At 43.1% G+C, this 26,437-nt stretch overlaps 5 protein-coding genes across 5 annotated transcripts; 4 read left to right on the top strand and 1 right to left on the bottom strand.

The window, feature by feature from the left end:
* The first annotated feature begins 2,182 nt into the window (after positions 1 to 2,182).
* LOC123746300 (pupal cuticle protein 20-like) lies at positions 2,183 to 3,830 on the top strand. The gene is made up of 3 exons (XM_045727688.2): positions 2,183 to 2,235; positions 2,475 to 2,986; positions 3,112 to 3,830. Exons 1-3 carry the CDS (start codon positions 2,227 to 2,229, stop codon positions 3,362 to 3,364), a joined length of 774 nt encoding a protein of 257 aa, XP_045583644.2. The 5' UTR covers positions 2,183 to 2,226; the 3' UTR covers positions 3,365 to 3,830.
* A 3,396-nt stretch (positions 3,831 to 7,226) lies between these two features.
* On the top strand, positions 7,227 to 9,071 carry LOC123746299 (pupal cuticle protein 36-like). Its single transcript, XM_045727687.2, has 3 exons — positions 7,227 to 7,303; positions 7,653 to 8,146; positions 8,277 to 9,071. Exons 1-3 carry the CDS (start codon positions 7,295 to 7,297, stop codon positions 8,761 to 8,763), a joined length of 990 nt encoding a protein of 329 aa, XP_045583643.2. The 5' UTR covers positions 7,227 to 7,294; the 3' UTR covers positions 8,764 to 9,071.
* Positions 9,072 to 11,797: 2,726 nt separating this feature from the next.
* LOC123746304 (pupal cuticle protein 36) lies at positions 11,798 to 13,663 on the top strand. Its single transcript, XM_045727691.2, has 3 exons — positions 11,798 to 11,895; positions 12,254 to 12,747; positions 12,877 to 13,663. The coding sequence occupies exons 1-3, from the start codon at positions 11,887 to 11,889 to the stop codon at positions 13,385 to 13,387; spliced, it is 1,014 nt and encodes a 337-aa protein (XP_045583647.2). The 5' UTR covers positions 11,798 to 11,886; the 3' UTR covers positions 13,388 to 13,663.
* A 2,773-nt stretch (positions 13,664 to 16,436) lies between these two features.
* On the top strand, positions 16,437 to 18,274 carry LOC123746303 (pupal cuticle protein 36-like). The gene is made up of 3 exons (XM_045727690.2): positions 16,437 to 16,543; positions 16,889 to 17,406; positions 17,537 to 18,274. The coding sequence occupies exons 1-3, from the start codon at positions 16,535 to 16,537 to the stop codon at positions 18,030 to 18,032; spliced, it is 1,023 nt and encodes a 340-aa protein (XP_045583646.2). The 5' UTR covers positions 16,437 to 16,534; the 3' UTR covers positions 18,033 to 18,274.
* Positions 18,275 to 19,500: 1,226 nt separating this feature from the next.
* LOC138357929 (uncharacterized) lies at positions 19,501 to 24,673 on the bottom strand. Its single transcript, XM_069315108.1, has 2 exons — positions 24,590 to 24,673; positions 19,501 to 20,061 (listed from the first exon to the last, which is right to left on the bottom strand). Exons 1-2 carry the CDS (start codon positions 24,671 to 24,673, stop codon positions 19,501 to 19,503), a joined length of 645 nt encoding a protein of 214 aa, XP_069171209.1.
* Between the last annotated feature and the right edge of the window lie 1,764 nt (positions 24,674 to 26,437).

Below are 26,437 nucleotides of genomic sequence, written 5' to 3'. Positions count from 1 at the left end.
GCTCTGGTTGTCGAGGCTGGAGTGTCCTCTCCAGGGCGCAAAGCCATGGGGTTGGTCGATATGGAGGAGAAGCTGTTACCCATGCAGCAGGTCCCACATATACACCTACAACTAAGTGAGTATATATATGCAAGGAAGGTGACAACATTTCGGCTCGTTCTGAACCCTTATCAAACCCTAGACCCTTATCAAGTCCTGGGTTCTAATCATGTCCTGGATCCTTATTAAATCATGGACCCTTATTAAGTCAAATTCCTAAAACATCATAAAGAAATTATCTGCTAGATGTTTCTTGACATTATATTCCTGATATTGTGTTGAAATAAATCAGCTTTTCATCTTAATTTACAAATATTGAACAAAACATCTCGTTAACCCATATATGATAAAATTATTAAAAAATTGGTTATTATTGGATAAAATCATTTCCGTATATTGGAACATGAATGTTAATCCAGACACGCATTTTTTGAACCCTTGTAATCACACTGAGCCTATATATGTATTGCCACATAAATCAATATATTTTGCACATTTACCACAGAGGCCTTTGTCTTTTTTTTAAAGTTATTATTTCTATGTTGAGCTAATTAACACCTCAGCTCTAAGGATACAAGATTATGTGAAAGTAGTTATATATAAGAAAAAAATATATATAACTATATATATAACTATATATATATATATATATATATATATATATATATATATATATATATATATATATATATATATATATATATATATATATATATATGTCGTACCTAGTAGCCAGCTTACTATGCAAGTCCCGATTTGCCTAATAAGCAAAGTTTTCATGAATTAATTGTTTTTCGACTACTTAACCTACCTAACCTAACCTAACCTAACTTTTTCGGCTACCTAACCTAACCTAACCTATAAAGATAGGTTAGGTTAGGTTAGGTAGGGTTGGATAGGTTCGGTCATATATCTACGTTAATTTTAACTCCAATAAAAATTTTTTTACCTCATACATAATGAAATGGGTAGCTTTATCATTTCATAAGAAAAAAAATAGAGAAAATATATTAATTCAGGAAAACTTGGCTTATTAGGCAAATCGGGCCTTGCATAGTAGGCCGAGAAGTGCGTTCTGGCTACTAGGTACGACATATATATATATATATATATATATATATATATATATATATATATATATATATATATATATATATATATATATATATATATATATATATGTGTCGCTGGAAGAAAGAAGAGTTAGGGGGGGACATGATCACCACATACAAGACTCTCAAAGGATTTGATAGGGTAGATAAAGACAGACTATTTAACACAAGGGGTACACGCACTAGAAGAAACAGGTGGAAACTGAGTGCCCAAATGAGTCATAGACACATTAGAAAGATTCTTTTAGTATCAAAGTTGTTAATAAATGGAATGCATGAGCCAGTGATGTGGTGGAAGCTGACTCCATACACAGTTTCAAGTGTAGATATGATAGATCCCCAGTAGGCTCAGGAACCTGTACACCAGTTGATTGACAGTTGAGAGGCGGGACCAAAGAGCCGAAGCTCAACCCATGCAAGCACAACTAAGTGAGTACACACGACCTAGTAACCGAGTAGACAGCGCTCGAGGGTCGTAGTCCAAAGAGCCCAAGTTCAATCCCCGACAGAGGCAGAAATAAATGGGCAAAGTTTCTTTCAGCTGATGTCCTGTTCACCTTGCCGTAAATAGGTGCCTGGGAGTTAGGTAGCTGTTATGGACTGCATACTACGGGCTGACAGTTGAGAAGTGGGACCAAAGAGCCGAAACTCAACCCCCGAAAGAACAATTAGGTGAGTACACATATACTTACACAATCTCAGTTCGTACGATTTTCTAATGTCAAAAAATTAACCGATTTATTGTTGAAGATTAAGCCACTGTAAATCTGTACATAAAATTCACAAATAAATAAGTGTGGGAATTTTAACCTATGATATTATGTCTGTGGGAAAACATTACCATTATTTATTTACTGGATTTGATAAAAAAAAAATATACAATAATATACTTCGAGTATGAACGCATAGCTGAAACTTTCTTCCAGGCGACTCATCGAAGTAATTACACAATGTAATAACCTGATCCGTTGTCTGCGTGGCCTTCACCTTCCTTGCGGTGATGGGTCTGGCCGGGTATATAAGCGTCGACCCGCGGCTCAAACCACACTCGCACCGACTTGTCTGTAGCGTCAACATGATCCTGGTAAGATCCAACTTTTTGTGCCGCTGCTTTGTATTCTCATAACGTATATACACGATAGATATGATTTATAAGTAGTGCTTGTACGTCACCTTCGATAAATCTAAGTAACACTTCGCGCTTTAAAACAATGTTATTTAATAAACGAACATTATTAGTCGACATCTAAGGACAAAAAATATTTCAAAGTTAGTAATTATAAGTTTCGAGGGGAAAAACGTATAATTTTATATCTTCTGCAGAAGTTGGTATTATTCACCTTGGCGGCTGTTGTGGGGGCTGACAAGCTCCCGTCTACCTCTTACGGGGCGCCCAGCAGAGGAAGTGGAGGTGTCCCAGGTGCGGGTGGAGGACGCTTTGGGGCTTCTGGAGTGAGAGGAGGCTTCGGTTCCCCTGGAGTGGGAGGAGGCTTCGGTTCCCCTAGATCAGGATTCGGAGGAGGACCAGTTGGTGGTTTTGGAGGATCACCTGGAGGCTTCGGGGGACCGAGTGGTGGAGCCTTCGGGGGCCCAGCCGGTAGTGGCTTTGGAGGCCCAGCCGGTGGTGGCTTCGGGGGAGCTGCAAGTGGAAGCTCTTTTGGCGGAAGTTACAGACCATCAGGACCTGTTGTGCCCATCCTGAGGGACGAGCGTCAGGGACCTGATGCGTACGGCAACTACAACTTCAACTTCGAGACTGGTGACGGCATCAGTCGTCATGAGCAGGGCGCCCCTCAGGGCCCGACTGGCGCCGTGGCATCTCAGGGAGGATGGTCGTGAGTAATCTATGTTAAACTCTTGTGTGTTTCTCTAATACTGGAACATTTTTGTATCTTTATTGTATGAAACTTTTAGATGCGAATTTTCATTTATAAGGGAATTGTAATATTTGGCGTTGCAGATTTACCTTCCCCGATGGAACTCCAGCTAACTTCAAGTTCGTCGCGGATGAAGGCGGTTACCGCGTGGAGTCTCCCCTGCTGCCCACGCCCCCGCCTCTCCCCGCCCACGCCATCGCCCAGATCGAGAAGGCTCGTCAGGAAGACGCCGCCGCTGCTGCTGGAGGTGGTCGAGGATCGTATGGAGCTGCATCGGGCTCCTCGTCCTCAGTTCTCTGGAGTGTCTGGTGGAGGCTTTGGAGGAGCACCTTCTAGAGGCTTCGGAGGCGCACCTGCTGGAGGCTTCGGAGGCGCACCTGCCGGAGGCTTCGGAGGCGCACCTGCCGGAGGCTTCGGAGGCGCACCTGCCGGAGGCTTCGGAGGCGCACCTGCTGGAGGCTTCGGAGGCGCACCTGCTGGAGGCTTCGGAGGCACACCTGCTGGAGGCTTCGGAGGCGCACCTGCTGGAGGCTTCGGAGGCGCACCTGCTGGAGGCTTCGGAGCTGCTCCTTTGGCTCCCAGGAGGACCTATGGCGCCCCTTGATTATAATCGCACACGTGTAACAGTTAACCCATCTCATGATCTCTGCCAGAAAACTTTTCCGCCCTTGAGACCTCTTGGTGATATCTTGCTGGGTCTCTCTCTCTAGTCTTACGTCTTTCATGTCAACAGTGTCTCATGTCAGCTGATATCCAGAGTGTTGTTCTCAGATGAGTTGAACTCTACGCTTATTTAATTGATATATATATATATATATATATATATATTTTATCAAAATAAAATATTTCGATGAAAACCCGATTTTCCTTGTTTTATGTGAACAAATAGTAAATATATATTCCTGTTAAGATAGCATGAAAAAGCAAAAGCAAGTCGTTTTTGGTAATTATTGCTCTAAATAATTAAAAACGCATTTCTGCCTTAATGGGAAAAACGGAATAGCTGTGTAAAATTCATATATGAACAAGAGGTTGTCTGTCTGTTCCAGCTTGGAGGCCAGATGCCTGGAGACCAGACATTTGGAGGCCAGACGCCAGCTAGCTGGCTAGTCTTAACACACTTTGCATGGCGACTTATGAGTGTAGACCCCACATAGGTGGGTTGGGGTGGGTCTCCATCCCCCCCCCCCACTTTTGATCCCGAGTTCCAGCCTCGATAAATACCAGACTCAATCCTCTTTAAGATACACTAAGTATGTAATTTTCTACACGATAATCAAGTGTTGAGAGTACCAGGAATCAAGAGGAAACTTGCTACAGCATTCTGCTTAATCGATATAAACACACAAAAATATGGGTGCTTGGCAAGTTAATACATAAATATATGTAGTGAAGATGGTTACAGTGCAGTGTAGATGTAACCTCTGTTTTGTCAACCGAGCAATGCCTGGCATCCATGCTAGTATTATATATATATATATATATATGCAACAATGATCACAAAAACACTGATCCAAGTATGCAGAATAACCACATATGAAAAATAGAAACTGCTATTTTTTAAAAGCAGTTTCTATTTTTCATATGTGGTTATTCTGCATATATATATATATATATATATATATATATATATATATATATATATATATATATATATATATATATATATATATATATATATATATATATATATATATATATATGTAAGAAAACAACAGGTCTACCAGGACTGATGAGACTTATAAGTGGCAGTTGCTTCTTATATGGTAAGTCAAGTTCTCAATTCTGAGAACCTTTCTCTACATCACCCAAGATACTTGAAACTGGATTAAAACTTTGACTGGCATGTAAAGTTTGCATCTTGCTCTACCATAATCATTCACACACACACAGCTCGTAACTTATAAAGAGAACAGCAATTCGGTTCGAGCCAAACATATGAAGGATTAAGCCTTTCTCAAACAATATAGAATCAGTAACGAAGTGTAATGTAATACACAATACTTGCTCAGTTGTTGATATGAAAATATTAATTGTGAAACGCGGTTACATTTGTACAGCTGATCCCTCAACTGTACAAATGTACAGCACTACAACATGAGACTAATTATTAAATAATCTTCTGAGGCATTGTACATAATTTACTGCATATAATGTCGTACATAATGTCATCGTACATAATGTCAGTGTATATTACTTCATCGGTTTTTCATTATTCCCCAGTTGAGGAACTAAAGTACCTTCACCCTTACACTACTCCAAACGTCATATGCCACTTTCCTCCAAAGTGGAGGAAAGTCCAAAGTTGAAGGCCAAACACTGGGGGGGGGGGGCAGTCTCCCAAATTTGTAGGGAGGAATAGTCTGGGATACCGGACGGATATATATATATGCTCGTCGTAGGAGGCCTAAGTTAAATGCCGCTAGAAATATAATCTTTAACTCAACACCCCCCGAGCGATTTTCATGAAGTTAGAGCTTAAATTGTGATGAAATCAGGCACGTGTTATCCGTAGAGTGTTTAAATTCCTCCCACCGCTTACTTGCGCATGCGGGAGATCATGCCGTATGCGCAAGTAAGCGGTGGGAGGAATGCCCAGTTATTAGACCTTTCAGACCAGTTGGCATGAGGTACCTGGAGCTTTGCAATTACTTTATTCACTCTCGTATTCTTGAAGATATCCTCACAGTATACCCAAAATTTGCCAGTGCAGGCTATTAAACACGTGGCTCTGTATGACTAACCATCCTGCGAGATGGGGACTTGTATTACCACTGCTACCTTATTCAATCTTGTGTTGATGATATCCTCAAAATGCATCTGGAGTCTGCCAGTGCAGACCGCTTATCACATGCCTCTGTATGACTAACCATCCTGTGTGATGGGGATTTTTTAGCGTCACCTAGTTAGCATTTTTGACACACTGTACTCCACTTCATATAGTCTAGGGTAGCTGCACTAATGCAGATGTACCTAATATGTTAATAAAAAAAAAAATTACTTGCGCATTATATATAAATGGAAATGTCTATCTGCTCGAGGAGAGGGTGAAAAGAAGAGGAAAATGGTGGACATGAGAGGGGGAAATGAAGGGGGGGGGGGGAGGGCCGAGGACTTAGAGGGGAGGGGGGGATAAAAAGGAAGAGGGGGTGGGAGTGAAAGACATACTATCCCGGACACCGCCGGGTAACCCTCCTAGTATACCATAAGAGAATATGTTTAAAGACCAAACCACACATTAGAAAATGGGGAAGCGACTACGTTTCGGTCCGGCCTGGACCATTATTAAGTCGTGTGACAGAAAGGATTGATTGATGAATATTAAACCACCCAGGAGGTGGCACGGCCATGAATAGCCCGTAAATAGAAGGAAGACGTGGGCAAATATAAGGAAAGAGTAAGAAACAGGTAAGAATAGGGTGAATGTTAAAATATGGTAAGAATAGGTTGGGTGTACGAATAATATAAGAATAGGATGAAAATATGAATGTAAGACTAGAATATCTGTTTGTTTATCTGTCCGTTTCTCCAAATGTTGGAGGCCAGACGTTCAGGGCTACCCTGACCCAAATTTGCAGACAGGGAACAGCCTGGGGGACTTGACGGAAATAGGATGATTGATGTTGCCAGAATTAAAAACGGAACAGAGTTCCAGGTTCATAATCTAACCCTCCCCCTCCCCCCAAAAAATGATTTTGGGTACATCTCGCCGGCTACATCCATCAAATTAGGTTTGAAAATTAAAATTTTAATACTAACTTTTTTCTTATAGAATATTACCTTTAATACTATCTTATAATACACTATAATTATTCACAAATCTCAGGAAACAAATTCGCTCCTTGCTAATATATTTTTTTTTCAGGAAATAAACCTGTTTGTTTCTTGTGAGTTAATAAACATGCGATCTGATGCACCTTTTTGAGTAAAACTTGGCGATATTTCAGTAGGTTGTACTCACATCCATCCACACATGCACCTTCCATACAATTTATAAATGCACAGACGCTCAAACTTCCCTATACACATACTAACTGGAATAACTAAATACTAATTTTATACCACAACAAATACTAAGAACAATTATAGTGTTATAAACTGATGGCAATGTCTTTGGTCAGCATCTGGACTGGGTACTTACGCAACGTCTTAACCTGGTCCGTTTTCCGTAGTCACGACCCTGGCGGTGATGGTACGGCCGGGTATATAAGCCTCGACTGGCGGCTCAAACACCACCACTCACCTGGAGCTCTCCGCTACACCAACATGATCCTGGTAAGCTCCTGGTGTAGCCTATGTTCACTGAGAGTTTACTTCAGCTCTGTACTTATTTCACGATGTAAACTACTCTTGCTGGTTGGCCATTGGGTCTTTGTGGTGGTCTTAATTACCCATTAATACCTAACATTAATACTACACATAAATTTTCATAATATGCATTTTATATTGTCATTTATTGATTCGTATAATATATTAAAAAAAAACAATTAAATGTTGTTTGAAAAGGTCTTTCAAGTTCATTACAAGGGTCAAAATTTAAATAATGTTGTTTAAAACTGACAAATAAATCAAAATTATGATTAGGCTTTGAAAGTTAATGTGTAAATTTATGTATTTCCTACAGAAGACAGTTTTGTTTGCGTTGACGGCTGTCGCAGCGGCCGACAGACTCCCGTCTACTTCTTACGGGGTGCCGAGCAGAGGAAGCGGAGGATCTGCAGGTGGAGGCTTCGGAGGTCCTGGGGGAGCAAGCTTCGGAGGCTCTGGGGCTGGACGTGGAGGGGTGGGTGCAGGAGGTTTCGGGGGCCCTGGAGGATTTGGAAGCTCAAGTAGTGGAGGCTTCGGGGGCCCAGCCGGTGGTGGCTTCGGGGGCCCAGCCGGTGCTGGCTTCGGAAGCCAAGCCGGTGGTGGCTTCGGGGGAGCTGCAAGTGGAAGTTCTGTTAGCGGAAGTTACAGACCATCAGGACCTGTTGTGCCCATCCTGAGGGACGAGCGTCAGGGACCTGATGCGTACGGCAACTACAACTTCAACTTCGAGACTGGTGACGGTATCAGTCGTCAGGAGCAGGGCGCCCCTCAGGGCCCAACTGGCGCCGTGGCATCTCAGGGAGGATGGTCGTGAGTAATCTATGCTAAACTCTTGTGTGTTTCTTTGACATATAAACATTTTTGTAACTTCATTGCATGAAACATTTACGTAAGGAGCTTGATTTACAAACGATGCTAATTGCAATATCTGGCGTTGCAGATTTACCTTCCCTGACGGAACTCCAGCTAACTTCAAGTTCGTAGCGGATGAAGGCGGTTACCGCGTGGAGTCTGACCTTATTCATCCTCTCCCCGCCCACGCCATCGCCCAGATCGAAAAGGCTCGTCAGGAAGACGCCGCCGCGGCTGCTGGAGGTGGTCGAGGATCGTACGCAGCTGCGTCGGGCTCCTCGTCTCAGTTCTCAGGAGCACCTTCAGGAGGCTTTGGAGGAGCACCTTCTAGAGGCTTTGGAGGAGCATCTTCTGGAGGCTTCGGAGGAGCACCTTCTGGAGGCTTCGGAGGAGCACCTTCTGGAGGCTTTGGAGGAGCATCTTCTGGAGGCTTCGGAGGAGCACCTTCTGGAGGCTTCGGAGGAGCACCTTCTGGAGGCTTTGGAGGAGCACCTTCTGGAGGCTTTGGAAGCTCAGGCAGCGGAGGCTTCGGAGCCGCTCCTGTGGCTCCAAGCAGGACCTACGGCGCCCCATGAACATCATTGTCCTGTTACTTGCATCACTGACCACAAATGTTCACATCACAACCTTCACCATAGTCGGTTTCTTCCTTGAAACATCTCAGATCTCTGTTGCTGCCATCTTCTTTGGTCTTTCTAACCTCACGACTATAATATCAGCTGAAGCTCGTGTAAGCTGTGTCACGTGGCAGTTGAATCACGTGCCAGCTGAGTCCCATGTCAGCTGAGTCTCATGACAGCTGAATATTTTTGTCAGAGGTGATGTTAACTTTACGCTTATTCTAATGTTACTTATTTAATTACAAATAAACAAATCGATAACAGACATTCTATTCCTTAATACCAATTATAAGCATATAATTAATTTAAAAAGGAAAGTTGTTTGTCGCAAGGCCTTAACATTATGTCAAAACAAAATATTCATTAACATTGCTTTTAGCAGTACGAATATAAGTCCAGAAAAACGTAACTTGCGTCTAACGTTTCAGTATGGTGAGACGCACACACACACACACACACACACACACACTGCTGACTCCATACACAATTTTAATTGTAGATACGATTGAGCTCAAGAAGCTCTTGAGCCTGTACAACAGTAGATTGACAGTTGACAGGTGAGACCAAAGAGCCGAAGCTCACCCCCCCCCCCCGCAAGCACAACTAGGTGCTTGCATAACAACAACACACACACGGCTACCTGCAGAGAGTACAGAAAGTAGGACAAAGGCAGACATGACTGACAGGCATTAAGCATCCACTAAGTGAAATTTATCAAACAACAATTTAGTAAGTGGTAATGTGGATACACTTAATTCTCGCTGAATTATTACTAGATAAACGTATAGGAATTTATGCTCTCAGTTGCATGGAAGATTCCCTAGTGGAAAAAGACGACCATTTGGTTATTAAATTAAGCTTTCCTTCAAGAGTATAAGTGGACATCAAGCGTGACGACAACACGTGACGAATATTGTGAGTATACAACTCTTACCCTCTCACAGGCTCCGTAATACACAATCATACACACTGAAGCGTCAACTTGTCCTAACATCTTGAACATCGCTTTTTTGGCTTCTTTACGAAATGGACCAATCAGGAAAAAATACGACATGTTAATTACAAGCAAATGCTGTATAATACTGACGTTTTCTAAACATCGCTCACGATACGTTAGGTGGGTTGCAGGGGTTCAATCGTTTTGGGTAGGCAAAACAGTTGCATTTTTTTCGGAGTGCCAAAGAGAGAGAACGGCTGGTTCTGCAGCTGTACTGTTCGGCCAACTTCCGGCCTTCCCTTGAAGTCTTATCTCCATCTATGCAACATTAGATTTAAATGCTACAGAGCCCTTACTCAACACTTTACATAAGCTTATTTCATCTGTATCAGAAAGAGTGAAAGCTCCAAGACAGTTGCCACTTAAGCCTGGGAAAGGAAGCCAACGACTCATGGGTCTCTTGTTGTTTCGATTAGTATAGAACCCAGATTCTTCAAAAAGCTAGTGGGTCTTTTGCCCCAGCCACTAAGTTTCTCCAAAGCAATTTGGACAACACGAAAATGATGATTCTGTTCTCTGTACTTATGAGACTTTGCTGATTACCTATGGGTGGCAGCACCACCTGGATTTGCAACACTGAAGTCACTGTAGGTGCTAGCCAAGGTTGATATGCAAGCATAGCCCCACCCAATTGCAATTATTTCACCGGAGCACTGTGATCCCACGAGGAGGACAAGAAGGATTGGCAAAGCTACGAAGAATTAAGTAAAGGATCTCTCACTGCTGGACATTCAACTATGTAAGACTCCTCCTAATGTCATTAACGTCATTGTGCCTCGAATGTTATCCCCCTGTGCCTTGGGAGAGCAGGCCATGCTGGCTCAGCCTGTCAGCCTTTGCCACAAATACACTTATATTCGGTCTGGATTGAGGCAGCAAGGTGGAGAGCCTGCAGTATGGATGCATGCCAGTTGCTGACCTTGGAGTTACTAATAGGAAGTCACCCACATGTGGAGCTGCTACTGAAGTTAGGCGAGCAATGTTGTGTGGTGCTGTTGCAGCGTCCTGGCACACTGCTGTTACTCAGTATACAATGGGGCCATCTCAGCTGTGTTGCATGGAGGCTTCGGATTGTGGTGGTTGAAGTGCTGGGGGTACAAGATAGACCCATTAAATACCACAATGTATAAATCTGGGATCGTGTACCCCTGCCAATGCGCCTAGGTAATCCGGTAGGATTTCCTTCACTAACCAGATGCAGCTGCGGAGGATTGGAAACCTGGTACAGCGATTTGTGTTGCTGTGAGAACACCGAGGCCCCCCAACTCTGAGGAGAAGGAATATTTGTTTCTACTGTAGACCACTGAAAGGTTAAGGGCTTTTTCTAACAGTAATTTCAGTAAGCTGTCGTATCCACTTAACTTCGGGCTATTGTAAAATGAAGAATATCTCAAAAAGTAAGTTAACCCTCGGGAGGGCCAGGCTCCTGGGGATGAGGTCAAAGGCTTCGTGAGCACCAATATCTTTAATCCTCTCTTTCTTGCTCATCAGATGAGCGATCTTACCAAGGACCTCGTCGATGGCCTTCGGCCCAAGAAAAACACCTAGGAGTGTGCTGTCTTCAGGTTTCATTATATGGGTTAGAAAAGGATATTCCACATTAAGAAGGGATCAGGGAGAAACCTAGGTTTGCTTCTTCCATGTATATATTTTTTTCCAGGAAATAAAGCTGTTCGTTTCTATTTAGTTAATTAACATATGTTCTGTTTCTCCTTTTATAATAACACTTTCCGATAACCGTACTTTATACGAAGGTTGCACTTAAACGCATCCATACATGCACTAATGCAATTATGCGTACAAGGTATAAGGTATAAATGCACAGAAGCTCACACCTACATACACATGTACTATCTGGGATTACTAAATAATGCATTAAAAAATAACAATATTAAGAACAATTGTATTATAAACTGAGGGCAATGTCTTTGGTCAGCATCCGGACTGGGCACTTACGCAACGTCTTAACCTGGTCTGTTTTCCGTAGTCACGACCCTGGCGATGATGGTCCGGCCGGGTATATAAGCCTCGACTGGCGGCTCAAACACCACCACTCACCTGGAGCTCTCCACTATACCAACATGATCCTGGTAAGCCCCTGGTGTATCCTCCTGGTGTAGCCTATGTTCACTGAGAGTTTACTACAGTTCTGAACTTGTTTCACGATGTAAACTATTCTTGCTGGTTGGCCAATGGGTCATTGTGGTGGTCTTAATTACCCAATAATACCTAACATTAATACTAGACATAAATTTTTATAATATGCATTTGATATTGTCATTTATTGATTCACATAATATTTAAAATACCATTAAATGTTGTTTGAAAAGATCTTTCAAGTTCATTACAAGGGTTAAAATTAAAATATTGTTGTCTAAAACTGACAAATAAATCATTATTATGATTAGGCTTTGAAAGTTAATGTATAAAATTATGTATTTCCTACAGAAGACAGTTTTGTTTGCGTTGACGGCTGTCGCAGCGGCCGACAGACTCCCGTCTACTTCTTACGGGGTGCCGAGCAGAGGAAGCGGAGGATCTGCAGGTGGAGGCTTCGGTGGTCCTGGGGGAGCAGGCTTCGGAGGCTCTGGGGCTGGACGTGGAGGGGTGGGTGCAGGAGGTTTCGGGGGCCCTGGAGGATTTGGAAGCTCAAGTGGTGGAGGCTTTGGGGGTCCAGCCGGTGGTGGTTTCGGGGGTCCAGCCGGTGGTGGCTTCGGGGGCCAAGCCGGTGGTGGTTTCGGGGGAGCTGCAAGTGGAAGTTCTGTTAGCGGAAGTTACAGACCATCAGGACCTGTTGTGCCCATCCTGAGGGACGAGCGTCAGGGACCTGATGCGTTCGGAAACTACAACTTCAACTTCGAGACTGGTGACGGCATCAGTCGTCAGGAGCAGGGCGCCCCTCAGGGTCCGACTGGCGCCGTGGCATCTCAAGGAGAATGGTCGTGAGTAAACTATGCTAAACTTTTGCATGTTTCTCTAATATTTAAACATTTTTGTAACTTCATTGCACGAAACATTTACCTATGGAGCTTCATTTACAAGGGATACCAATTGGAATATCTCCATTGCAGATTTACCTTCCCCGATGGAACTCCAGCTAACTTCAAGTTCGTAGCGGATGAAGGCGGTTACCGCGTGGAGTCTGACCTGATTCATCCTCTTCCCGCCCACGCCATCGCCCAGATCGAGAAGGCTCGTCAGGAAGACGCCGCCGCAGCAGCTGGAGGTGGTCGAGGATCGTACGCAGCTGCGTCGGGCTCCTCGTCTCAGTTCTCAGGAGCACCTTCTGGAGGCTTTGGAGGAGCACCTTCTGGAGGCTTTGGAGGAGCATCTTCTGGAGGCTTCGGAGGAGCATCTTCTGGAGGCTTCGGAGGAGCACCTTCTAGAGGCTTTGGAGGAGCATCTTCTGGAGGCTTTGGAGGAGCATCTTCTGGAGGCTTCGGAGGAGCACCTTCTGGAGGCTTCGGAGGAGCACCTTCTGGAGGCTTCGGAGGAGCACCTTCTGGAGGCTTTGGAAGCTCAGGCAGTGGAGGCTTCGGAGCCGCTCCTGTGGCTCCAAGCAGGACCTACGGCGCCCCATGAACATCATTGTCCTGTTACTTGCATCACTGACCACAAATGTTCACATCACGACCTTCACCATAGTCGGTTTCTTCCTTGAAACATCTCAGATCTCTGTTGCTGCCATTTTCTTTGGTCTTTCTAACCTCACGACTATAATGTCAGCTGAGGCTCGTGTCAGTTGAGTCACGTGTCAGCTGAGTCTCGTGTCAGCTGAATATTTTTGTCAGGGGTGATGTTTACTCTACGATTATTTTAACGTTACTTATTTAATTACAAATAAACAAATCGATAACAGACATTCTATTCTTTAATACCAATTATAAGCATATAATTAATTTAAGAAGGAAAGTTGTTTGTCGCAAGGCCTTAACATTATGTCAAAACAAAATATTCATTAACATTGCTTTTAGCAGTACGAATATAAGTCCAGAAAAACGTAACTTACGTCTAACGTTTCAGTATGGTGAGACGCACACACACACACACACACACACACACACACACACACTGCTGACTCCATCTAGAATTTTATTGTAGATACGATAGAGGTCAAGAAGCTCTTGAGCCTGTACACCAGTAGATTGACAGTTGAGAGGTGAGACCAAAGAGCCGAAGCTCAACCCCCCCGCAAGCACAACTAGATGCTTGTCTAACAACAACACACACACGGCTACCTGCAGAGAGTACAGAAAGTAGGACAAAGGCAGACATGACTGACAGGCATTAATTAAGCATCCTCTAAGTGAAATTTATCAAACAACAATTTAGTAAGTGGTAATGTGGATACACTTAATTCTCGCTGAATTATTACTAGATAAATGTAATTGGAATTTATGCTCTCAGTTGTATGGGAGATTCCCTAGTGGAAAAGGACGACCATTTGGTTATTAAGCTTTCCTTCAAGAGTATAAGTGGACATCAAGCGTGACGACAACACGTGACGAATATTGTGAGTATACAACTCTTACCCTCTCACAGGCTCCGTAATACACAATCATACACACTGGAGCGTCAACTTGTCCTCACACCTTGAACATCGCTTTTTTGGTTTCTTTACGAAATAGACCAATCAGGATAAAATACCACATGTTAATTACAAGCGAATGCTATATAATACTGACGTTTTCTAAACATCGCTCACGATACGTTAGGTGGGTTGCTGGGGTTCAATCATTTCTGGGTAGGCAAAACAGTTGCATTTTTTCCGGAGTGCCAAAGAGAGAGAACGGCTGGTTCTGCAGCTGTACTGTTCGGCCTAGTTCCGGCCTTCCTTTGAAGTCTTATCTCCATCTATTCAACATTAGATTGAAATGCTACAGAGCACTTACTCAACACTTTATATAAGCTTATTTCATCTGTATCAGAAACAGTGAAAGCTCCAAGACAGTTGCCACTTAAGCCTGGGAAAAGAAGCCAACGACTCATGGGTCTCTTGTTGTTTCGATTAGTATAGAACCCAGATTTTTCAAAAAGCTAGTGGGTCTTTTGCCCCAGCCACTAAGTTTCTCCAAAGGAATTTGGACAATACGAAAATGATGATTCTGTTCTCTGTACTTATGAGACTTTGCTGATTCCCTATGGGTGGCAGCACCACCTGCATATGCAACTCTGAAGTCACTGTAGGTGCTAGCCAAGGTTGATATGCAAGCGTAGTCTTACCAACTGCTATTATTTCACCGGAGAACTGTGATCCCACGGAGGACAAGAAGGATTGGCAAAGCTTCGAAGAATTAAGTAAAGGGTCTCTCACTGCTGGACATTCAGCTATGTAAGACTCCTCTTAATGTCATTAACGTCATTGTTTCTCGAATGTTATCCCCCTGTGCCTTGGCAGAGCAGGCCATGCTGGCTCAGCCTATCAGCCCTTGCCACAAATACACTTATATTCAATCTGGATTTACGCAGGAAGGTGGAGAGCCTGCAGTATGGATGCATGCCAGTTGCTGACCTTGGAGTTACTAATAGGAAGTCACCCACATGTGGAGGTGCTACTGAAGTCAGGCAAGCAATGTTGTTGCAGCGTCCTGGCACACTGCTGCTACTCAGTATTCAATGGGGCCATCTCAGCTGTGTTGCATGGAGGCTTCGGATTGTGGTGGTTGAAGTGCTGGGGGTACAAGAGAGACCCACTAAATACCGCAGTGCACAAATCTGGGATCGTGTACCCCTGCCAATGCGCCTAGGTTATCCGGTAGGATTTCCTTCACTAACCAGATGCAGCTGCGGAGGATAGGAAACCTAGTACAGCGATTTGTGTTGTTATGAGAACACTGAGACCCCCCAACTCTGAGGAGAAGTTGGGGGGCCTCAGTTGGGAACCCAACTCTGAGTAATGTTTGTTTGCACTGTAGACCACTGAAAGGTTAAGGGCATTTTCTAACAGTAATTTCAGTAAGCTGTCGTATCCACTTAACTTCGGGCTACTGTAAAATTGAGAACATCTCAGAGAATAGGTGAGTCCTCGGGAGGGTCAGGCTCCTGGGGATGAGGTCAAAGGCTTCGTGAGTATGTGTCTTTAATCCTCTCTTTCTTGCACATCAGGTGAGCGATCTTCTTACCAAGGACCTCGTCGATGGCCTTCGGCCCAAGAAGAACGCCTAGGAGTGTGCTGTCTTCAGGTTTCGTTATATGGATGTCAGGCAAAATATCCTTTGATCAATAATGAACTGGTTGGAAGAGAATATTTCACTTTGAGAAGGGATCAGGGGAAGACTTAGGTTTGCTTCTTCCATGTATATATTTTTTTTCCAGGAAATAAAGCTGTTCGTTTCTATTTAGTTAATTAACATATGTTCTGTTTCTCCTTTTATAATAACACTTTCCGATAACCGTACTTTTTACGAAGGTTGCACTCAAACGCATCCATACATGCACTAATGCAATTATGCATTCAAGGTATAAGGTATAAATGCACAGCTCACACCTACATACACATGTACTATCTGGGATTACTAAATAATGTATTAAAAATAAGATGAAAAATTGTAGTGTTATAAATTGATGGCAATGTCTTTGGTCAGCATCAGGACTGGGCACTTACGCAACGTCTTAACCTGGTCTGTTTTCCGTAGTCACGACCCTGGCGGTGATGGTCCGGCCGGGTATATAAGCCTCGGCTGGCGGCTCAAACACCACCACTCACCTGGAGCTCTCCGCTACACCAACATGATCCTGGTAAGCTCCTGGTGTACCCTATGTTCACTGAGAGTTTACTTCAGCTCTGTACTTGTTTCACGATGTAAACTATTCTGGCTGGTTGGCCATTGGGTCATTGTGGTGGTCTTAATTACCCATTAATACCTAACTTTAATATTAGACATAAATTTTTATAATATGCATTTGGTATTGTCATTTATTGATTCGCATAATATTTAAAAAACCATTAAATGTTGTTTGAAAAGATCTTTCAAGTTCATTACAAGGGTCAAAATTAAAATATTGTTGTTTAAAACTGACAAATAAATCATTATTATGATTAGGCTTTGAAAGTTAATGTATAAATTTATGTATTTCCTACAGAAGACAGTTTTGTTTGCGTTGACGGCTGTCGCAGCGGCCGACAGACTCCCGTCTACTTCTTACGGGGTGCCGAGCAGAGGAAGCGGAGGATCTGCAGGTGGAGGCTTCGGTGGTCCTGGGGGAGCAGGCTTCGGAGGCTCTGGGGCTGGACGTGGAGGGGTGGGTGCAGGAGGTTTCGGGGGCCCTGGAGGATTTGGAAGCTCAAGTGGTGGAGGCTTTGGGGGTCCAGCCGGTGGTGGCTTCGGGGGCCCAGCCCGTGGTGGCTTCGGGGGCCCAGCCGATGGTAGCTTCGGGAGCCAAGCCGGTGGTGGCTTTGGGGGAGCTGCAAGTGGAAGTTCTGTTAGCGGAAGTTACAGACCATCAGGTCCTGTTGTGCCCATCCTGAGGGACGAGCGTCAGGGACCTGATGCGTTCGGGAACTACAACTTCAACTTCGAGACTGGTGACGGTATCAGTCGTCAGGAGCAGGGCGCCCCTCAGGGTCCGACTGGCGCCGTGGCATCTCAGGGAGGATGGTCGTGAGTAATCTATGCTAAACTCTTGTGTGTTTCTCTAATACTGAAACATTTTTGTATCATCATTGTTTGAAACATTTACATTTGGAGCTTCATTTATAAGGGAAGCTAATTGAAATATTTGGCGTTGCAGATTTACCTTCCCCGACGGAACTCCAGCTGACTTCAAGTTCGTCGCGGATGAAGGCGGTTACCGCGTGGAGTCTCCCCTGCTGCCCACGCCCCCGCCTCTCCCCGCCCACGCCATCGCCCAGATCGAGAAGGCTCGTCAGGAAGACGCCGCCGCTGCTGCTGGAGGTGGTCGAGGATCGTACGCAGCTGCGTCGGGCTCCTCGTCTCAGTTCTCAGGAGCACCTTCTGGAGGCTTTGGTGGAGCACCTTCTGGAGGCTTTGGAGGAGCACCTACTGGAGGCTTTGGAGGAGCACCTGCTGGAGGCTTCGGAGGAGCATCTGCTGGAGGCTTTGGAGGAGCACCTTCTGGAGGCTTCGGAGGAGCACCTGCTGGAGGCTTCGGAGGAGCATCTTCTGGAGGCTTCGGAGGAGCATCTTCTGGAGGCTTTGGAGGTTCAGGCAGTGGAGGCTTTGGAGCCGCTCCTGCGGCTCCAAGCAGGACCTACGGCGCCCCATGAACATCATTGTCCTGTTACTTGCATCACTGACCACAAACGTTTACATCACGACCTTCACTATAGTCTATTTCTTCCTCGAAACATCTCAGATCTCTGTTGCTGCCATCATCTTTGGTCCATCTTCACGACTATCACGTCAGCTGAGTCTCATGTTATCTGAATATTTTTTTTCAGAGATGACGTTTAATCTACGCTTATTCTAATGTTAATTATTTCATTTTAATAAAACGAGATAAACAATATACGGTATATCAATACTAAACCACACACGATAAAAGGAGAAGACGACGACGTTTCGGTCCGTCATGGACCAATATCAAGTCGATTGTGATGGGAGCGAATGAGGGACAGAAAGTGGAGAGGGTGAGGAGGAGGAAATTCTTAGAGGAAGAAAAGAGCAAGGCGAAAAGCACTGATGGGATGTGTAATATATAGGGGGGTGTGTAAGAAGAGGGTAATAATGGGTATAAGATTGGAAACGTAATAATAAGAGGAGAAAGAAAAAACGATGGGTAGATTTATATAAGGTCACGTTCGTTAGAAGGTTTAGAGCATTTGAGTATGTACAGTGAAAGGGAAGAGTCAACAACAACAAAGCCAGGACTCCAAAGTCATGTTGGGTAGGTTGTGTATCAGAGCAGATTCGACAAGACGGCGTCTGTGAAGGGTAAAAATAGAAAAGATTATTTTAGAAGACCAATCAATAGGATGATTAGAATCCCTATCATGATAGAAGAGAGCATTGCTTTGTGTCTGCAGACTTAACACTTCTTTTGTGTTTCTTAAGTCTGTTATTTAATGGACGGCCAGTTTTCCCTCGCTTCCATCACAATGGACTTAATAATGGTCCAAGACGCACCGAAACGTCGTCGTCTTCTCCGTTTATCGTGTGTGCTTTAGTATTGATTGTGACTCATCGTCTGAAGACGCTATATCCTTTAATTCCAAAAATAAGTATATAATGCTTTTAAGAAAGTTGTCTGTGGCATGGCCTTATAGCTATAACAAAAATCTTCACTAACAATGCTTTTAGCAGGACGAATATAAGTCCAGAAAATTATTACACACAGACACACACACACACACACACAGGTCTTGCTGCTTACAGAGGGTGAAGTAAGCGTTGTAAAGCCTTACATGTGAAGCATCGAGGTCCTACTCGAGCAATACTTGTCTGGTAGCCCAAAGGGATTATATATAACACAATACACCCTGGATTAGTAGATAAATATAAATTGTTGAAGGCCTGTGACCTGAGATATCCAGACTTGCCCAATCTTCGCCCCCTATTGAGTGCACATTACAATCAGCTGGATTCTTGTGACCCTCAGGCGTGATGAAACTGTAGAGAATAGATCACAATAAAGTTGCTGATCGTATATAACCCGACCCACTCATACGTATGGAAATGAACTCTTGGTGATGTTGTGGACTTCTCTCTTGATGACACTTTTGACGTCCTGGGCCCTTAATTATCCCGTCCTGGAACCTTATCAAGTCCTGGAACCTTATCAAGTCCTGGAACCTTATCAAGTCCTGGAACCTTATCAAGTCCTGGAATCTTATGAAGTCCCGGAACCTTATCAAGTCCTGGAACCTTATCAAGTCCTGGAACCTTATCAAGTCCTGGAACCTTATCAAGTCCTGGAACCTTATCAAGTCCTGGAACCTTATGAAGTCCTGGAATCTTATGAAGTCCTGGAACCTTATCAAGTCCTGGAACCTTATCAAGTCCTGGAACCTTATCAAGTCCTGGAACCTTATGAAGTCCTGGAATCTTATGAAGTCCTGGAACCTTATCAAGTCCTGGAACCTTATGAAGTCCTGGAATCTTATGAAGTCCCGGAACCTTATCAAGTCCTGGAACCTTATCAAGTCCTGGAACCTTATCAAGTCCTGGAACCTTATGAAGTCCTGGAATCTTATGAAGTCCTGGAACCTTATCAAGTCCTGGAACCTTATCAAGTCCTGGAACCTTATCAAGTCCTGGAACCTTATGAAGTCCTGGAATCTTATGAAGTCCTGGAACCTAATCAAGTCCTGGAACCTTATGAAGTCCTGGAATCTTATGAAGTCCCGGAACCTTATCAAGTCCTGGAACCTTATCAAGTCCTGGAACCTTATCAAGTCCTGGAACCTTATGAAGTCCTGGAATCTTATGAAGTCCTGGAACCTTATCAAGTCCTGGAACCTTATCAAGTCCTGGAACCTTATCAAGTCCTGGAACCTTATGAAGTCCTGGAATCTTATGAAGTCCTGGAACCTAATCAAGTCCTGGAACCTTATGAAGTCCTGGAATCTTATGAAGTCCCGGAACCTTATCAAGTCCTGGAACTTTATCAAGTCGAAACAGGTAAAATATCTGAATGAAAATCTCACCTGGATGTTTGTTTACGTTACTGAGAGTACTTTGTGCTTTGCTAAAGCGATCTTTCGTGTTGATCTTCATGAACAGTCAAACGTGACAAAGACAGGACGTGCTGCGCCCGGCGGTGACAACATACAACCCTTATTTAATGTTAACAATTGTGTAACTAGCTTCACAAGATTGTCACTGACTTACCTATACGAACTGTTGGGTTTAGTTACTGAACCCATTATGTCCCTGTGTAACCCTTCCCACCACCGCCCACGGGATGGGTATGGGGTGAATAATAAAGAAATGAATGAACCATACCGTCAAATCAAGCAAAAGACAATTTTGCAAAAATCTGCTATATTTTGACAACGTCTTTTTTGTTTATTCAAACACTATTTTTATTGAAGTTAATATACCAGAACAAAATTATTTGAGTTCTCCCGATAAAAAGGAGACTTTTACTTCGTCTTTTGGTGCTTAATGTGATTTGCCAGATGTATTGTCAGGTAAAGTGACCTTGCCAGACATGTGAAGTTATAACAGTGACTCTTTTTTCCCAGTCCACCTGGAACACTCGCCACAACTCAGGCATCTCGCCCTGTCATTGAGCAACCAAGCGCCACTCATTGGCCAAAAATATACATCCTAATAACCAGTGGCAGGAGCCCATGGGGCTCCTGCCACTGGCGGGACATTCCTGGGACCAGATTCACGAAAGCACTTACGCAAGCACTTACGAACGTGTACATCTTTCCTCAATCTCTGACGGCTTTGGTTACATTTATTAAACAGTTTACAAGCGTGAAAACTTCCCAATCAACTGTTGTTAGTGTTATAAACAGCCTCCTGGTGCTTCGGAGCTCATTAACTGTTTAATAATTGGAAACAAAGCCGCCAAACATTGAGAAAAGATGTACAGGTTCGTAAGTGCTTGCGTAACTGCTTCGTGAATCTGGCCCCTGGACTCCTATAGGCCACGAGTACGAAACCCGGGCATCTTTCCTCGATCATGGAGGTTTATTGTGTATTTATTCAACGGTTTACGAGGCCAGAAACGCTGCGAGGTCGTTCCCTCATAAACTGTTTAATAAATGCAAATTAAGCCGCCATGATTGAGGACAAATGTACAGGTTTCGCAAGGGGGACACGTAAGGGCGTTGATGAATCATGGCCTTTGCTAGAGGTGTCGGTAACACACTTGACCAATGGTATAAGACTCCCCCAATGAAGCTGGGTTCTCATTGGCCGGTTCTCACATTTCGAAAAATTCAGCCAGAGTCAGCGTCAAGCTTCGCTACCTCGCCTGCCCTTCTCAACTCAAGCTTCAAGGAGCTCCTTTTCTCCTGAAATGATGTGAAGCTCACCACATCATCTCAAAGAGCCATCAAATTATCAGCATCATGTCACTGGAAATTGTGAGGTCACACTCATATATATCTGCTGACTCTGCCATCTCCAGGATGCAACCCTACAACAGTTGCCTAACTCTCGGGTACCTAGTTGCCGATAGGTGAACAGAGGCATCAGGTGAGAGGGTACGTTGTCCCAACCCCGCTTTTGTCCTCCTGTGGGAAGCGAACCCGGCTTGTCGGTTGTGTCTTGACTGCACCACAGGATGATAGACTGTTATACACAATATACATTCACAAGTTGAATTGTTTTAAAATTATGTTGACATCTCAGACATAAACAGTGACTGCGATGGGCTAATTATCGAACAAATTAGCTTATGTTGTTAGTTGGACAGATGATTTACAAATGACAAAAGTAGCTCATTCGGATGTAAATTATTTCTTCAAATGTATGTGTTTGTATGGGGAACCGACCTGTGAGATTTATATTTATTTAATTTTTAATGAATTTATATTCGATGGCAATTTATATGATGTTTAGTGGACTGTATTTCTGCAATATTCTCACAAGTCGACTCCTTGCACATTAGGGGGGGGGGGGTATATTCAATTTATCAGAGGAAATATTGGTATATTATTTATAAGATAAGGACCAAGGAATAATTACCTGGTTTAAGTCGCTTTCTCGTGTCCTAACCGGAATTAATCCTATCTACCTGACATTACTGGCCGGAAATGATTAGATAAGATTTCGGAAAGACACTTCCCTTGTTGACCAGACCACACACTAGAAATAGAAGGGACGACGACGTTTCGGTCCGTCCTGGACCATTCTCAAGTCGATTGTGATGAGGAGGTAGGGACAGGCAATAAATAGGCAAGAGAGAGCTGAGGAGGAAAGTCAGGTGTAGGGGATAGTAGTAATGAGAACTGCAGCAGGCTTATTGGCCCATACGAGGCAGCTCCTATTATAACCACCGAAGGAGATAGTAATAGGAAAAAGAAGAGGATAGCAAGGGAGCGTAGGAGAAGACAATGAACAGAAAAAGGGAGAAGAGAGAAAGAAAAGGAAAGAGAAAGAAAGAAACTTCCCTTGTTTAGATGTTGACTGCTGTTGATGATGGAAGAAGCACTAATTTGATCTCCAAAACACTTCATCCAAGGGAGAATTATAGGAGCTGAACTTACTCCAGCGACCTGTTGTCTTAACAATGGCTGACCTCTTACCACTGACGCTCTGGCTCTCCTTGTCCAGATGTCAATAAATGGTAGAAGAGTCACATTTACTCTATTTTGGTACTGATAATTAAGTTAATTCAAATGAGATTTTTTATGATGTTAAAAGTCCAAAGACTGCTGTATTAACCATAATTCCCAACAGAATAGCTGGTAAATTTATAGCACTATGTGGCAATGATATCTCCTTTTCTATTGACAGAAAATTCCATTACAGTCTACATTTTCTATGGGTTAACTTGTGTATACAACCCAGCAGCAATATTATCTGCTTATTGCATTTAATATAAGTAAATGGTGTCGGGTTTTCCGACATAATTCCCCAGGGGGCTGCTCACGGGTCGAAGTCCTATTTAGAACAGACGAACACCAATACTCCTCTTCGAATTATTAGATTAATTTGATGTTAGTAATTAGTAATCACACATTTGTGCATCAGATCGTACAGGACAGATGTCTCGTACTCGAGTTGCAAGGGTTAGAAGTCTAATGCAATTTCATTTCCCTGTTAACTCTTGAGAGGCTAAAATTCTAGCCTAATTACTATTATTTAACCCAGAAGGACTGAATGCGATCAAGTACTACAGCCAAGTATGATTCAGGGACTGCAGTGAGATCAGTGACACTAGTTATAATAACTTGAAACTTGTTCAGGTAACTGGTCACTGATATATAAACACTGAGGCCCATGGAATTCATCTTGATTAAATAGTAAGTGTATCAAAATCAGTCGTCGGATTTATATAGTCAGTCATGCTCCCTTAAGCTTATTTGCATAGTTTATTTGGCTGACAAATTGGGGTTTAATTTAGTTAATTGATTCAGACAATTGAATAGTCATTCATTAAAGTCAAGAATGGTTCTGAGACTGCAGTGGGTTCAGTGACATTGGTGGCAGTGACTTGTAGCTGCTAAGGCTACTGTTCACTGATTTGGCACTGAGGCCTCATGAACTCATCTTCAGCTTTAAATGATGATATTAAGATCAACCTCTATTGGTATAGTCAGCTGTAATCTTCTTAATATAATGCTACTGGAGATATATAATCAGCTGACAAATTTTGATTTCTACTGGTATTGTTTATCTGCAGGCATAGGTCTCCTCAGGCTTAATACTGGGCCTGAGATTAATCTGCCTCCTGCAGAATTTAACATGGTTATGCCCTGATATTTATTTAGTAGGGCTACCGATGAATCGATGGTAGTAGTCTGTCCCTACAAGGAGACCGAAGTCGGTGAGGCGATCAGACTTAATATTATCTGCCAATTTTATTCCTCTATTTCTAATAATTTGGCAGTAGCTCCCAGACCTTGTACTTGTAGGTCTGCTGGAATGAAGTAGCTGCCTAATCGTACTGATGGTTGTACCACCTGGTAGACTTGAGGTCCTGCATCTGTTAGAAACACTGAGATATTGATAACCATCTGGGTCACAGGCCTTAATTGTAGTTCATCTGCCAACTTTTTAGTGACATGTTCTTTGGGATCCCTTGGTCATACAATGCACGAGTATGGACCTTGACCCTCTTATTCTGGATGGTAATTTGGGCAGTAGGCAAAGTCGTATTTCCTTTGGAATTTGCTGATTGGACACTGGTTGTCTGTCGTACCTTGCAGTACAGTACTGTGGTGGGAATGCTATCTTCCACCTTGGGGTTTGGAGACTGTTTTGGTGTCTCCACACAATGCTGCATGGTGCTGACCCTTGTTACACCTATTACATGTGTGTAATTGGGTTTCGCAGTCGATGATGTTATGTTTCCTGAGGCACCTCGTACAATGTTGCAACTCTCAGAGTCGCCCAACACGGGCGTCACATTCAGGAAAATTAGGGCAGTGGTACATTGAATGTTTCTCTTGGCATGAACAAACATGTTCCATAGCTTCCAGTACCCTTTGGAGTCACGGTCTTGGGAGACACAGTAACTATAGGCTTGGAGGGTCCCACTGCATATGTGCCCACTCTGCCACTGTTCCACTTTGGTGTTGAATTATATTGTTTAGATTGATTCGGCGTACCTTTGGTACTCTGTGGTTTACTATTATTGGTTTCTGAAGATTTACTTGGTGGTTTTAATTTGTCATGTGTTCGTAATTGATGAATTACTGAATGTAAACCCTCAGATATTTCATTCATGAATAAGATACTTTTATTGTAATGAGCACTCATTTGTCTCAATATGTCCCGAGGTATTTTCTCCTGGACAATTATTTTCGCGACCCAATCAGCCCTGTTATTATTTACTGTCAGGCTGAGGGCTTTGATCAATTGATTCTACCTCCAACTTGAAGACTTGGAGTGAATCAGCTGAAGCCTCCGGTGGGGGTAAATGCAACAGCTCATGAACTAAATGTGATGTTCTTACTTCTGGATCAGCATAATTATCCTTGAGGAGTTATACTGCCAGATCATAGCCGTCGTTAGTTAATCTCAGATGGGAATACTACTGTTTTAGCCTCACCTGATAATTGGCCTTGAAGATAAGAGAATTTACTACTTTAAGGTAAAGATTGTTTTGAGTTCACGAGGTCTACGAATTTGTTCCATAATTCGTCCCAATTTTCCTCATCTTTTCCTGAGAAAGTGGGTAAGTTAATTAGAGGGAGTCGACCTTCAGCTTGACTCGGATTAGACGAAATTGTTGTTTTTGCCTTGTTCTGGGCAATTATTTTCACGAAAGGCTGTAATGTGGCCTGAGTGTGATCTTCATAACTCGCTAGATCAACCATAATGTCGTCTATTTCTGTTTCTGATAAATGGGTGTTGGCAAGTTCAGCCACATATGTTGCTATTTGGCATTTGATTTGCTCAAATTTACCTGCAGCTGATTGATAATAGCTTTCCAGGTCAGCATAATCAACTGGAGATTGTTGTGACAAATCCTCACATTTCTTGATCTATCTTGTTAAGTGGCCTTTAAGACCTACAAGTTTTTCTTTTTTCATTCTTCCTGCAGTATCCATACTGGCTAGCTGGTTAAGCCTTGTGGGGCTTGTACTTTAGTTGCTCATAATGCTGAACAAGTACTGACGGAGTAGCCTAGGGTAAAATTCTGCAATCACTAGGCTATAATCCTACCTCTTCTAGAGGTTAGCCTTAAAATTAATACACATTATATATATAGAGAATCATATACACTAATGATTTGAGTGATAAACCAGTGTCACTGGAAGTATCTTTAGGTTAGCTCCTCAATTATCACCCAAGGTTGGTATAAACACTAATTAATCACTCAAAATGTGCAATGATTTTAAGTAAATTATTATATATACTCATCTCAACTCGAGCTGGTATCAATTACACCCAAAATAGGGTCTGCACCATTAATTAATGGTGCTAGGTCTTTCAATGGAATACAACTAGGCTATAGTAAAATGGGACTATGATGAACAATAAATAGTTCAACTAGTCAATGGTAATTGGGGACTAGGTTATCAATAAACTCTAGTCAATGTTA

Source organism: Procambarus clarkii, chromosome 80, assembly GCF_040958095.1.
Source record: "Procambarus clarkii isolate CNS0578487 chromosome 80, FALCON_Pclarkii_2.0, whole genome shotgun sequence".
Lineage (NCBI taxonomy): Eukaryota > Metazoa > Arthropoda > Malacostraca > Decapoda > Cambaridae > Procambarus > Procambarus clarkii.
The sequence above is the reverse complement of the archived record's forward strand: the minus strand, read 5'-3'. Positions and strand labels throughout refer to the sequence as shown.

Excerpts from the sequence above, each read along its gene's own strand:
- LOC123746300 (XM_045727688.2), top strand. Across the intron at positions 2,987-3,111 it reads GCATCTCAGGGAGGATGGTC|ATTTACCTTCCCCGATGGAA; the intron begins GTGAGTAATCTA and ends TTGGCGTTGCAG.
- LOC123746299 (XM_045727687.2), top strand. Across the intron at positions 8,147-8,276 it reads GCATCTCAGGGAGGATGGTC|ATTTACCTTCCCTGACGGAA; the intron begins GTGAGTAATCTA and ends CTGGCGTTGCAG.
- LOC123746304 (XM_045727691.2), top strand. Across the intron at positions 12,748-12,876 it reads GCATCTCAAGGAGAATGGTC|ATTTACCTTCCCCGATGGAA; the intron begins GTGAGTAAACTA and ends TCTCCATTGCAG.
- LOC123746303 (XM_045727690.2), top strand. Across the intron at positions 17,407-17,536 it reads GCATCTCAGGGAGGATGGTC|ATTTACCTTCCCCGACGGAA; the intron begins GTGAGTAATCTA and ends TTGGCGTTGCAG.
- LOC138357929 (XM_069315108.1), bottom strand. The coding sequence starts at position 24,673 with ATGCAGCATTGTGTGGAGACACCAAAACAGTCTCCAAACCCCAAGGTG. Across the intron at positions 20,062-24,589 it reads CCACAGTACTGTACTGCAAG|GTTCCAGGACTTCATAAGAT; the intron begins GTACGACAGACA and ends GGACTTGATTAG.